Here is a 14490-nt window from a genome sequence, read left to right as displayed (position 1 = left end):
GGAATAACAATTGATCCAGTCCAAGCGAGAATTTCGCCTGAGAGCCACCATTGCGGGCCACGGCCATCTTTACCGTAACTTGGGATGAGAAAGGAAGTGTTGATGTGGTACTTACTTAACGGAAGGCCCCGACTCAGTGACACTCCCATAAGTACCACGGATTGGATAGTGGGTGGGTTGTTAGTCAGGATTCGCTTCAAGCAAGCGATGCGACTGAGAATATACTTTCGTGCATAAGATGTTTGAATAGTTTATTGACTGAAGGATACGTAAATGTTCTAGGCGTTTAAACTCTGGGTAATCGTCTATCGAAATTGTTTCATCGAAAACAACTTGAACTCCGAACAACCGGCTGTCGGGAGTGTTGTTGACAATGTAAAATGGACCGCAAACAATGAGTTTAAAAGTGGTGTTGTGGAACATTCACAAATTATGTCACGCAAAGATTACCCAACAATAACTAAGTCTCTGTCATATTACCACGTTATTTTTATCCTTGGTCTAATACGAATCAAATGATTTTAGTTTTTGCTTCATTTTGTAGTAGCACATTAATGCCGCTACTTGCAAAAGTATTCATGTTCCATGGAATTTCCTATATACATGGCGCAATCGTGCGTAAAACGGCCGATTGCGTCAAAGCACATCACGTGCTTCCCTCCCATTTATGTCACAATTAGTCATATCTCTTCCTCCTAATAGCGTGGCAGAATTTATAAATCGTCCTTAAGCATATTGTGATCCCGTAACTTGAAATTTTCCACCTCGTTCGAGTAAATGCTGCGTTCCTAAACGATATTAATGATGCACGAATCAAACACCCCCCGTTTCCAAATACTACGTACTTATTCTCAGCTCAGTATAATTAACTGATTAGTTAATGGACTAAAAGTTAACCATTATATATGACCATAAAAAATTTTTTATCTTGAAATGATTGCCGCAAATTGGTAATTGGATTTGAATTGATCTTGCGAATTGTCAATTCTCCACACTCATACATAATTCAAAAGTCATACACTCAGACAAGACCATGCGTATTTCCCACACGCATTAAAGACCCAGTGGATTCGTTACCTAGTTGGTCAAATAAACACGAAACAAACAAATAACTTAGTTTGCTCAGTCTAAAGAAATGTCAGCTCGATTAGCATCAACCGGCGGATACGTGTTCCCTTACAATGCCATCAAATGAAAGTACATTTAAAATTACATACGACAAAATATGTGCAATTCAGAATATAACGAAATGAAGATTGCTTAATTATTTGCATTCAAAAAAAAACCTGAAAAATTAGTTGCATAACCAAGGTGGTTCATTTTCAAAGATAGCACTGCTGATGAATCACTTTATAAAAATAGGTGATAAGGGACGCGGACGAAAATAGCTGACCACCGCCTATAGCTGTTTAAAAACGTTGTTGTCCACAAACAACACGGGGCATGAATGGGTTAAACAACTGCGAGCACAGTGGGCAACCGAGTACTGCTGCTGTTGGATGAACTCAACTGATTTGATTTCTTTATTTCGCACATTATAATTAGGTTCTTATAGACACGCATCTTTGGCGAGGCCCAAAATCACCGTTCTATCTCAACTTTTAGAAGAAAAATTCCTTAAACGTGCTATAAAAATACAAAATACAAAAATTATCTATTTTAATCACCTTCTACCAGTCTACCTTCTCATCTTATCCAGAGTAGAAACTAAAAATCGTTCCGCTATAGATACACGGAAAAAAAATCATCCCCGCAGGGCTCTAGAGAGATGTGCTTGCACGAATTATCTCCACACGCCTCTGACATCGTGATTAACAAATTTATGTCAAGATACGGAGAAGTGGCTTCCATGAGAGCTGTAACTTCGCATTTTCCCGGGTGTCCCTAAAGTTGTTATTGTGGTGAGAATGCTTCCGTTCAAATCAACTTTTTCATATGCAACCATTTTATGCGGATCAACCGAAAATGGCACGTTTCATCAGACAATACTGGTTATGCAACCATGGTAGATTCCTATGCGCGTATTCTACAAAAAGACACTGCACAACGGAAAACTTTAGGCAACAGCGGCTTAGAAAAGCCCACCTACTATAACCATAAACAGCACACCGTTATCTTATGCCAAACCACACACGGCTACAAAATCAATATCTACGGATCTGACAGGAACAAATATTCACTCAGCAACAATCACGCCCAGTGTCTCCAAGCCAACAACCGGCACCATCAGTAAAGAAGCGAACGTAGAAGAGGACGGATGCGTTTGTCCGTGCCCTCGCATTTCTGTTTGACGCTTTCTTTGCAAATACTTTGAATTGGCTTCTCAATATTTTGTAGTGTATTCCGGCGATTCAAGCAATAAAACTCGTTTCATAAACTTGTACACAAAGTAGACTCCCTTGAGAACGTTTGTTTTAACAAATGTCAAACGCTGTATTGTAAAGAAATTACTATTGCTATTTTTATTGGTCTTCTATGAATACCCGACGTGTTCGTCTATTTTCCAGGTAAAAACGCGGGCCCCCAAATGCGACCCGGGCCCCAGGGCAATTGCCCTGGCTGCCTCCCCCTCTCATCGGGCCTGCCTCCATTATGTCTATCTCCGCTACTAAAACAAATGTAAATATGTATAGAAATGTGTGAAGTTCGTGTGATTACCTTGATAGGGAGTCGGGGACAGCACAGTAGATGGTTGATTTTAAACACAGTAAAATCTGTTGGCGAAGTGAAACATTTCATGATATTGAATCCGAAGCTGTGCATCGCAGATACCAAAGGGTACTCTGAAAAATATGAGGTACGGAAAGACACTCAAGATTCCCGTGAATGTCGACATCGGAATCCGACGCTACCTGGGGCGGCATGGAGAAAGCTAGTCCTGGATGACAATGGTTCCGCATTGTTGGCAATATTGGGAACGGCACAAGATAATGTATGTGAATTCAAAGTGTACCGTAGTTTGTATCTTGCTCTTTCTTGATTCTTGATGTTACGTACACACAGTACAACACACAACAAAGCGGAATATTTTACCGTAAACTACTTTCCCACAAACGAATATACTCTATCTCGTTATGCACTCCATAATGATCCACTCCAAATCCAGGCTCAGCTTCGCCATAATCAATAATAATAGTTTCTCCTTCACGTATCTTCAAAATCCTAACAAGCTCAACTTTCAACATCAGCCTGAATGATGCACCGAAGACGACCACTGCCCAACCACCGATTAAACTACCAGGGGAGGCTCAACGGCTTTGACTCCGTTCGTTTCCATCCCATCACCAGGACTAAGTCCTGGTCCTTCATTTACAAGTGACATACTATGCAAGCCACCTTGAGCAGTCCGTTCCAAGAATGGTGACGGTGGGATGTGGGGGTACGTTTATTGGTTTTCTCCCATTCATTCAATCTAGAGCTTTATTGCACCCGGAACTAAGCGATGGTACGAAAAAGAACACAGTCCTGAAGTGAGCCATTCATGCATATTTCATTCCCTCCTCCCGGGTTGGTCAAAGTCGAGTCCACCGCTGTCTCCGCTGTCGCCGTTCGTTTGGCTTTGTTCTGAGTCTCGCTCGATGCCAGTGCAGTCAAGCAGTCAAGATCGGGTAGTGCTTGTTCTGGAAATAAGCAAACGGAAGGAAACTGCAGCGACAAGTTTTGCACCAGTTGACTTTAATTCAATTTGCTCCGGCAATCTCATGCCTCTTGAGTAACTAGCTTTGCCCATCCGGTTGTACTTTTCGCTTGCCCATCAGTTACGGATTTAATTTTATGGATCAATCCCACTTTAGAGCGAGAGAGAGAAACTAATTTCATTTCCTGGTAACAAAATTTACTTCTCTATCAGTTGCAATCAATTCCAGATGAGTGGAATCGGCTCTGAACAAGTTGTTGAAACTAATGTTGAAAGTTGCTTAGCAAATGAAGCGGCAACTAGATTTAAAGGCGATTAAACTCTGGTTCACGAATATGCGTGGGAAATCCGCATTGCTATGTATGAGTAGGTTTTAAGTCGACCTTTTTGGTAGTACTAGAATATCAGAACAAGGCATCAATTTCATACTGTTTGTGTTGTTAAGAATAAGAAGTCAATCTTTTTATTCTTGGTGTTCCAAAAGTATAACTTATAACGGGAATTACGAAACGGAAAATTTAAAAATCCGGGCAAGTCTATTTCTAAGATTTTTCGAATATATTTTTGATTTTGACGTGAAAGTAGTCAATACCTGTTCAATTGTGGTTGTGGTAACAGGGAAACAAATCGAGAAATGAAAAAGTGGAATAGCGTAAATGAAACGCATGAAAAAGGGAACAGATGATTGCACACACTGCTTCTTTGATCCTGTCATCACAAAGTCAGTGCACATGTTGCAATTACTAATAGTAATGTGAAAGCCGGTAAAGATCAAATACCTTTGAGCGGAAGGAGAATAGGGATTGCCTACAAAACAGTATCACCTACAATCAATCAAACGAATTGATCATCTGAGAGGTCTTAAGACCCGCACTATTTCTCATGCGCTGTGATAGTTCTCTATCCATCGCTGTACTGTAGCATAGGGCAATATGATTGCGTCGGAGTCGATAAGGATGTCAGGATCAAACCCTGGTGATAGAGTGGAAAATTCTTTTTCGCATGTTTTCGTTTGAGCTATTCCACTTGTTTATTTTGTGATATGTTCGCAAGTCATTACAACTATAGTGAAACGTCATTTTGTTTTGTTGGGTTTACTTGTAAATAAATAGATATAATAGAAATGGCTTATTTCTCTACTGGTTCACGTGATTTTTATCAATTTAGGAAGCGCAATAGATGTTATGTTGTCTTTAAGAGTATTAAATTGCATTGCTTAAAATCTGTTCTCCGCAATTGTACATTACTGGAACTCACTTTTATCCTTTCTAAGCATTTTATTTTCAGTTTTCTTTTTCGGTTTATTGTTTTTGATTGTTCGTTTTTCTTTTGTGGTTTTACGTTTCGCTTTTTCTATTCTTCGTTTTTTGATTTTTCGTTTTGAAATTTCCATTTCTTGTTTCTCGTTTTTAGTTTTTCGATTTTTAGTTTAGTTTGGTTTTTGGTATTTGGTATTTGGTATTTGTTTTTGGTTTTTGGTTTTTGGTTTTTGGGTTTGGGTTTTTCGTTTTCTGCTTTTCGTTTTCTCTTTTTCGGTTTCTGTTTTCCGTTTTTTGTTTTCCGTTGTTCGTTTTTCGATTTTAGTTTTTGGTGTTTCGTTTTAGTTTGCGTTTTCATTTTTAGTGCTTCGTTTTAGTTTCGCTTTGTTTTCATTTTCCATTTTATTTTTCTGTTCTTAGTTTTTCTGTTTCCCTCTTTTCCTGTTTTCTGCTTTTCTGTTTTTGTTTATTCCGGTTTTTTCCGTTTTCCGTTCTTCCGTTTTTCCGTTTTTTCGTTTTCCGATCTTCCGTTTTTCTGTTTTTTTCCGTTTTTCCGTTTTTTCCGTTTTTTTCGTTTTTTTGTTTTTTTTTGGTTTTTTCGTTTTTTCGTTTTTTCGTTTTTTCGTTTTTTCGTTTTTTGGTTTTTTGGTTTTTTCGTTTTTTCGTTATTCCGTTTTTCCGTTTTTCCGTTTTTCCGTTTTTTCGTTTTTTCGTTTTTTGGTTTTTTGGTTTTTTGGTTTTTTTGGTTTTTTGGTTTTTTGGTTTTTTGGTTTTTTGGTTTTTTGGTTTTTTGGTTTTTTTGTTTTTTTGTTTTTTCGTTTTTTCGTTTTTTCGTTTTTTCGTTTTTTCGTTTTTTCGTTTTTTCGTTTTTTCGTTTTTTCGTTTTTTCGTTTTTTCGTTTTTTCGTTTTTTCGTTTTTTCGTTTTTTCGTTTTTTCGTTTTTTTGTTTTTTCGTTTTTTCGTTTTTTCGTTTTTTCGTTTTTTCGTTTTTTCGTTTTTTTTTGTTTTTTCGTTTTTTTGTTTTTTCGTTTTTTCGTTTTTTTAGTTTTTTCGTTTTTTCGTTTTTTCGTTTTTTCGTTTTTTCGTTTTTTCGTTTTTTCGTTTTTTCGTTTTTTCGTTTTTTCGTTTTTTCGTTTTTTCGTTTTTTCGTTTTTTCGTTTTTTCGTTTTTTCGTTTTTTTCGTTTTTTTCGTTTTTTCGTTTTTTCGTTTTTTCGTTTTTTCGTTTTTTCGTTTTTTCGTTTTTTCGTTTTTTCGTTTTTTCGTTTTTTCGTTTTTTCGTTTTTTCGTTTTTTCGTTTTTTCGTTTTTTGGTTTTTTCGTTTTTTTGTTTTTTCGTTTTTTCGTTTTTTCGTTTTTTGGTTTTTTCGTTTTTTCGTTTTTTCGTTTTTTCGTTTTTTCGTTTTTTCGTTTTTTCGTTTTTTAGTTTTTTCGTTTTTTCGTTTTTTCGTTTTTTCGTTTTTTCGTTTTTTCGTTTTTTCGTTTTTTCGTTTTTTCGTTTTTTCGTTTCTTCGTTTTTTCGTTTTTTCGTTTTTTTGTTTTTTGGTTTTTTCGTTTTTTCGTTTTTTCGTTTTTTCGTTTTTTCGTTTTTTCGTTTTTTCGTTTTTTCGTTTTTTCGTTTTTTCGTTTTTTCGTTTTTTCGTTTTTTCGTTTTTTCGTTTTTTCGTTTTTTCGTTTTTTCGTTTTTTCGTTTTTTCGTTTTTTCGTTTTTTCGTTTTTTCGTTTTTTCGTTTTTTCGTTTTTTCGTTTTTTTGTTTTTTCGTTTTTTCGTTTTTTCGTTTTTTCGTTTTTTCGTTTTTTCGTTTTTTCGTTTTTTCGTTTTTTCGTTTTTTCGTTTTTTCGTTTTTTCGTTTTTTCGTTTTTTCGTTTTTTCGTTTTTTCGTTTTTTCGTTTTTTCGTTTTTTCGTTTTTTCGTTTTTTCGTTTTTTCGTTTTTTCGTTTTTTCGTTTTTTCGTTTTTTCGTTTTTTCGTTTTTTCGTTTTTTCGTTTTTTCGTTTTTTCGTTTTTTCGTTTTCGTTTTCGTTTTCATTTTCGTTTTCATTCTCGTTTTTGTTTTCCACTTTTTGTTTTTATGTTTTCCACTTTCTGTTTTCATGTTTTCCTGTTTTGTTTACTTTTCTTTGTTTCTGTTCTTTTGTTGTTTTGTATTTTCTTCTTCTGCTTTCGCTTTTCTGTTTTTCGTTTTGCTGTTCTTCTGTTTTATTTGTTGTGCAGTTTTTTTCTGTTTTTTGTTTAACTGTTTTTTATTTCTCTTTTTTGCTTCTCTGTTTTTCTGTTTTTGTTTTTTATTTTTCTGTTTTTCTGTCTTTTTGTTTTTTTTGTTTTTCTGTTTATCTGTTTTTCTGTTTTTCTGTTTTTCTGTTTTTCTGTTTTTTTGTTTTTCTGTTTTTCTGTTTTTCTGTTTTTCTGTTTTTCTGTTCTTCTGTTTTTCTGTTTTTCTGTTTTTCTGTTTTTCTGTTTTTCTGTTTTTCTGTTTTGCTGTTTTTCTGTTTTTCCGTTTTTCTGTTTTTCTGCTTTTCTGCTTTTCTGTTTTTCAGTTTTTCTGTTCTTCTGCTTTTCTTTTTTTCTGTTTTTTTGTTTTCTGTTTACGGTTTACTTTTTCCTTTCCTGTTTTATTTGTTTTTCGTGTCTTCTATTTCTTGTTTCTTTTTTTCCTGTTTCCTGTTTCCTGTTTCCAGTTTCCTGTTTCCAGTTTCCTGTTTCCAGTTTCCTGTTTCTTGTTTTTGTGAAGGGACCAAATACGAAGGAGGGAAAGACGAAAGAAGAAAAATGGAAAGCCAAAAAGACATAAAAATAAAACATAAAAAGACGGAAAGACGGAAAGACGGATAGACGGAAAGACGGAAAGACGGATAGACGGATAGACGGATAGACGGAAAGACGGAAAGACGGAAAAACGGAAAGACGGAAAGACGGAAAGACGGAAAGACGGAAAGACGGAAAGACGGAAAGACGGAAAGACGGAAAGACGGAAAGACGGAAAGACGGAAAGACGGAAAGACGGAAAGACGGAAAGACGGAAAGACGGAAAGACGGAAAGACGGAAAGACGGAAAGACGGAAAGACGGAAAGACGGAAAGACGGAAAGACGGAAAGACGGAAAGACGGAAAGACGGAAAGACGGAAAGACGGAAAGACGGAAAGACGGAAAGACGGAAAGACGGAACGACGGAAAGACGGAAAAACGGAAAAACGGAAAGACGGAAAGACGGAAAGATGGAAAGACGGAAAAACGGAAAAACGGAAAGACGGAAAGACGGAAAGACGGAAAGACGGAAAGACGGAAAGACGGAAAGACGGAAAGACGGAAAGACGGAAAGACGGAAAGACGGAAAGACGGAAAGACGGAACGACGGAAAGACGGAAAAACGGAAAAACGGAAAGACGGAAAGACGGAAAGACGGAAAGATGGAAAGACGGAAAAACGGAAAAACGGAAAGACGGAAAGACGGAAAGACGGAAAGACGGAAAGACGGAAAGACGGAAAGACGGAAAGACGGAAAGACGGAAAGACGGAAAGACGGAAAGACGGAAAGACGGAAAGACGGAACGACGGAAAGACGGAAAAACGGAAAAACGGAAAGACGGAAAGACGGAAAGACGGAAAGACGGAAAAACGGAAAGACGGAAAGACGGAAAGACGGATAGACGGAAAAACGGAAAGACGGAAAGACGGAAAGACGGAACGACGGAAAAACGGAAAGACGGAAAGACGGAAAAACGGAAAAACGGAAAAACGGAAAGACGGAAAGACGGAAAGACGGAAAGGCGGAAAGACGGAAAAACGGAAAAACGGAAAGACGGAAAGATGGAAAGACGGATAGACGGAAAAACGGAAAAACGGAAAAACGGAAAGACGGAAAGATGGAAAGACGGATAGACGGAAAAACGGAAAGACGGAAAAATGAAAAAATTAAAAAATGGAGTTGAAAAAATAAGAAGAGCACATTATTTCGATTATGGCGGACGTCTAGTATGTAGTGTAATTCCAGCTCACAATTTATTGCTGGATATGAATCCATATTCCTATTTTGTAGCTTTCGTCTGTTAGGTGTTATTTGTCAGAAATAAGTAACGAAAATTGATTCAATGGAACTTGTTGCAATCATAGCATGACTACAAATAGATTTAACGCAAACGGCAATAAATTTACGTTCAGAGAAAAATATTTCCAAATTCAACAGCTCCTTATTTTTCATGGTGTTGTAAATACAGGTGATTGTGTTACGATTGAATGTACAGTTATCATATTTACTGATTTATTGTTAAATGCTGCAAAAAAATGGAAATCGAGACAGAAATTTATTCAATAAATGAATTATTTATGAAACCTACGGATCCGCACCTGAACGCTTCGGCAAAAGTTCCTATTTACCTACCCAAAACATAATACCATTATCCGTTCGGATTTGCACGTTCTATCTACCGTTTTCTATTGACTCTCTGTGTGCAAGGATGGATTACACATTTCCACCGTACCAGTTTTTCCGCTGGATGAAATTTGATTATGCCCGGTCTCGGTTGGATTGTGCAATTGTGCCAGGGTCGCTTGTGATATTGTGTACCATTCATTGTCGGAACGAGTGGCCGCAGGAGGGAACGAAGGTTGATCCCAGTAACTCTTGGAATGTTTAATTAATTTTCAGAGAGGCTACCGATATTTCTCATTAATACCATTGTTGGTCGTATTTCATGCGGTGGCAAAATCCTACAAAACCACCATCGAAATACGCACTTTATCCTATTGCCAAATGAACGATCCATGCATTTTCATTCCGTTTTGCCTGCTGCAGGGATTTATATAGTCAGTTCTTCATGGTGAATACCAATCGATAGTGGCAAGTGGATTTATTGATGTAGTTTCAAGTGGTACTTTCGAGGAGATCACTCGAAATAGAAGTGTTAAAGCGAAGCAGGCAAAAGTCGGGGAATCGAAAAAAGATCATTTTTTATACTACTGTCTATGACTATCATTAATTTCGCTATTTTGAGATTGAAAAGAAAATGAAGTAACATTTCTATAATGGAGGTGCTTGGTGATTATTGATTGGGCTTCTCTAATAGGGGGGATTATCCTAAGTGGAAAAACACCGTTAGTGGAAATTGCAGGCTTTTTGTCATTATTAAGAACTACTTTTCCGAATTCGAATAGCGTACAGAAGAATAACGACTATGTAATACATTACTAGAAAATTGAACAGTGTGGAAGATGGGGGGTGCAAGAGGATACATCTATAAACACAGCTAATGGAATTTACCGTCGATTTCCACTTGGGATTCGTACTGTCCTGTTATGTGTTTTTATTCGGTTGTTATCGTAAGGTTTGATATTACGGTTGAAGATATGGAAGAAATAAACGAATGATACATTGTGTGGGTAATAACGAAAGATAGTTGTTTTAATTAGCTATTCGTTTGGTACGGGTTTCAGCTTTATCTACATTTTACAGCTGAGCAATTGCTATTTATGGAAAAAGGGATAAAGGCAAGACTATCTACACCATTTAAATCGAATGGGGTTAAATCTAAAATTAGTTTCTAGTTCAGTGCTTCTCTCTTTTCCGAATCGTCCCATCAAACTCTGAAAATCAGCTTCATCTACATGGACGGTAGTATGTGGAGAAGGATAATCAACAGTTGCAGAGGGGAACGCTACTGGCATCGTACTGTTTGCTTAACCACATCACAGAGCATTTCCAGTATAGAAACGGTTACTGATTGAGGTTCGATGCTCTACACAGGTTGATCGAACTGGCTGCTCGGGGCAAAATTGCAGTTAGTCAGGATTGAGCTAACTACTGCTGATATCAGTTTTGAAATCGAGTCAGGATAGATTCGCTTGTAAACATCCTCTTAATAAAGGAAGTTTGTAACCATGCTTTAGTCAAATACAAATATACATATTAATACGATATGTTCTGACGCTTTCTCGAGGACTCGTTTCAGGCTACTGGAAAAGTACATTGTCAAAGTGACAGTGTACTTAGGTGAAATAGTGGTGAAGCTGGTAGCATGGTAAATTGTAACATTTTGCGAATGTTTTCGTTTGCTGCTGTAAAACTTACAACTGATAAAATTCAGAACATTTTAAGATGTTCCGTACCTGTAAGTTGGCATTGATCTCCTTCACCAGACCGACGGTTCTGCTGCGAGTAGATATCAAATGCCTGCACGTTTTCCCGCTACTAACGAGCACAACTTGTTGTAAATCGAAAACGATTTGCTGCGGAGATTTTTGCATTTTCAGAACGCTTTTTTTCCTAGAAAATGTTCGTGGTTGAGTAAAACTGAGATTTTAACTGCGTAGTATTTACGACTACGGAGTGAAAGACAGTGAGGGTAATCGTTTTTTTTCGAAACCAACTCACTGTTCCTTTTTTGCGAATTAGTTTTTAACCTATCACTGCATAGAGAATCTGATGAAACGATAATAAGGAACTAAATATGTGTTGCCATTAAGGTTGCAGTATCGGGATTATTAAGGCCTATTTTGGTTCCATTTTGTCAAGGTGTTACATATGTTGAGGTCGATCAAAAAATCGAATTTTTTTCTTCTATCGTAAAGTTGAAGGTTCTTAAGAATGTTATCTCAAATTTTTATAGAGATCGGAGCAGTCGACGCAAAGTTATAGCATTTTTCATCTTGCTCCCTTATGGAGATTTCATCTTGCTCCCTTATGGAGATGTGGCTTATAGTTGAAACTTCAAACGCGATTGTCTCGAAATAATATTTTCCAAAAACGTCTTTGCGGTGACTACGATTGCCGAATAAGTTATCAACCGATTTCAAAACTTTTTTTGGCTTGTTCGTATTTTAACTGCCGTGTCCTTGAACGATTCCATTTTTCGTCAAAATTTTCATATTAATGTTATGAATTCTTTAATAATTTTGATCAGGTGAAAATAGTGATTTTTTTTGGAAAAATCGTCCCCTTTTCGAAAAAGAAGATAATTATTTTTTAATCAATCGTCCAAGGGCACCACAGGTACTTATGACTTTTTTTTTAATTTATTGGTTTCAGTTGAGCTGTTGGACTGGAATCGTAGTCACGGCAAATCTCTTTGAAATATACGGGTTTTGCGGAAATTACTATAGCTTTGAAAATTATTGATATTTTTTCATGTTCTCAAGTGGATTTTGCAAATTGGACATTGTACTACGTTAGACGTATAACATGTATTTCATAAAAATATGACTACATACCTTTATAAAAATTTAAACTGTCCCTTTTTTTTCGGCATCTCTTCATTTTTAAAATTATTAATGGAATGCTGCCTCGATATTTGTGTGATCGAATTGAAAGAGGAAGTGATGTGCATAGGTACAACACTAGAAACGCGTCTGATGCAAGAACACCTAACTTTTTATTTAGTAGATCACAGAACTCCTTGTTGTACAAAGGAATAAGTTTTTTCAATTCGATGCCTAGACATATTAAACGTGCGGCAACATTAGCGGAGTTCAAAACACTATGTATTTCACACGTAAAATCTGTTTTGCAGACAGATTTTTTGAATTTTTATATTTTGGAGTTATTTGAATAACTATGTAATACCACGAAGATTGTATTTTTTTCTCTTCTATTATTTGCATTTAGTCACACTAAGTTATTATATTCGCTATGATGATGATGGATTTTTGTTAATTGTTTATTATAGTTTTTAAAAATAATGAGATGTCTACAGAAGTCTGAGCCACGCGCGCGATAAGCAGATAGAGACTAACTTGAAATCGAACATGGTGACCAGTACTAAGAGCTCATCGGGTTGAATCGAAGCTTTTAGACTTTTGTTGTGATCAGGGTCTGATTTGATGATGGAGTTGATTTGCTGGCTTTGCTCGACAATTGAGTTAATCTCGGTTATTGCTGCCATAGCGGCAATAACGGAGTTGGTCCGTTGAGTAGGGGGCTTGGTGACTTCTTCTGATAAAACAAGATATCGGGTTCAATTCCTGATCAATCCAGGGTATTCCCGGAAAGGAACATCCCTGGATTGCCTTGGGTTAGTGGTACGCAACTTTCAATAAAGGAGCCTGATGTGGATGATATAACTCGATTAGACTCTGCACTGCCACTAGGCTCGTCACTTCTCACCTTAGCAGGTGGTAGTATCGATGTCTTGGTCAGGCGGGAGGAGTCTTACAGAGAATTATCAGAAATGGAAGCTATTGGGTTCAATTCCCGATTCTATCAAGTATCTTCCCGGAATGGAAATTTTCTTGATGGACCCTGGTTGTTGATGGAATATTCGAAATATATCTGGTTACGTTCTTTTGAAGGAAAGGCTATGTCTGTAAATTGAACCAGTCCGTTTTTTTGTTAACTGGTCTTGTCATGATTTAAAATATTAATTATCTTCTAGATAACTCGTTCAGCTCACACCTTTGTGGGGGTATGAGGTGGGACCATCATCATCATCATCTCAACATATATAACCCCTTAAATACTTGCTAGAGCTTCCATTTCCCAATGGTTTTCAACTTCCCAGGATTCGGGAAATAAATGAGAAATTTCCCGGAACATCCTGGGAATACAGAAGAAAAATAAAAAGTGAATTGTTTTCTTAGAAACAAAAGAATAAAATGAAAAGTTTTGAAACCCGATAGATTGCATGTTTATTAGACCTCTCCACATTTTGAAAAAGTTTTGAAATATAGATGGGTCAGCTCAGATTTTTGTTCTAGGTGTGAATTTAAAAACTTTTGCCAAAAATGACCTAATTTGGACATGATTTAGAGGTGTCTGCAATTAAAACTCGTATTTTTGCTATGTTTCCATAGTAATTTCATTTATTCTGATTTTTAAAAAGTTTTGGCCTCCAACAAAACAACAGACATTGTTCCTTGGACATATTTTAACATGTTTTAATAGGTAAACATAGTTCTAATCGCAACAGAAAATTTGTTAACTGGATTTTTGTATAGAAAATAATATCAAAACCAAGAAAAAAAACCTGTTTTAATCCACCTAGTGGTGCAATTATGCCTTTCTCATTTATCTAAACTATGATTTAATGCCTCATTACGTTCAATATAACATTGTGGAAATGTCTATTACATTCTTCACACTTGATAAGCATACATATAGTATATATATACTTCAAACAAAAATATAATATTTATATAGCTTAATCAGCGTGAATTCAATGTTGTCTTCGTGTTAACTTCATGGTGGAGAAGGGAAGGGATATAATTAGTGGGAGGGGTAGGATGCGTCGGGAATCATTTAAATTACGTTAGTATACGGGGTGGATGAAGGGAATGTAGGAGGGAGGTTGGTCTGAGGGGGGGGGGGTGAGAGAAGGGGAAGGGGGGTTGAGAGGTAAGAGTCGGAGGAGCAGATGGATGGTTCAACACCGAACTTCATATTATACCATCCATTTGGGACTAGGTTAGTGAAAATTGGTTCAGTCATCACCGAAGTGTCTTTAGATTTTAAATATGCCCGGAACCCGGGACTTCCGGAATTATCGATAGTGGACAATAATCCAATTATCTAGGCCTGCGAATCGAAGAAATTTTATTTTCATTTTAATAGAATTTAAACCTTTGAGGTATTCAGGAATCAGTAGCGTCTGGCTCAAATGGCACGTTCC

General features: G+C 36.7%; 1 protein-coding gene across 5 annotated transcripts in view; it reads right to left on the bottom strand.

Moving 5' to 3' along the window:
• The window catches only part of LOC131693017 (uncharacterized), a 546650-nt gene that overhangs the window by 31955 nt on the left and 500205 nt on the right, over window positions 1–14490 (bottom strand). For 4 of the 5 annotated variants that reach the window (XM_058980473.1, XM_058980474.1, XM_058980469.1 and 1 more), the window contains one exon: window positions 10152–10181. The exons of the other annotated variant lie outside the window; for it this stretch is intronic. In XM_058980473.1, coding sequence (XP_058836456.1) covers window positions 10152–10181 — 30 coding nt within the window. The remainder of the gene's footprint in view (window positions 1–10151; window positions 10182–14490) is intronic. 5 annotated transcript variants of the gene reach the window in all.

Source organism: Topomyia yanbarensis, chromosome 3 (assembly GCF_030247195.1).
Source record: "Topomyia yanbarensis strain Yona2022 chromosome 3, ASM3024719v1, whole genome shotgun sequence".
In the NCBI taxonomy this organism is placed as follows: Eukaryota; Metazoa; Arthropoda; class Insecta; order Diptera; family Culicidae; genus Topomyia; species Topomyia yanbarensis.
The sequence above is the reverse complement of the archived record's forward strand: the minus strand, read 5'-3'. Positions and strand labels throughout refer to the sequence as shown.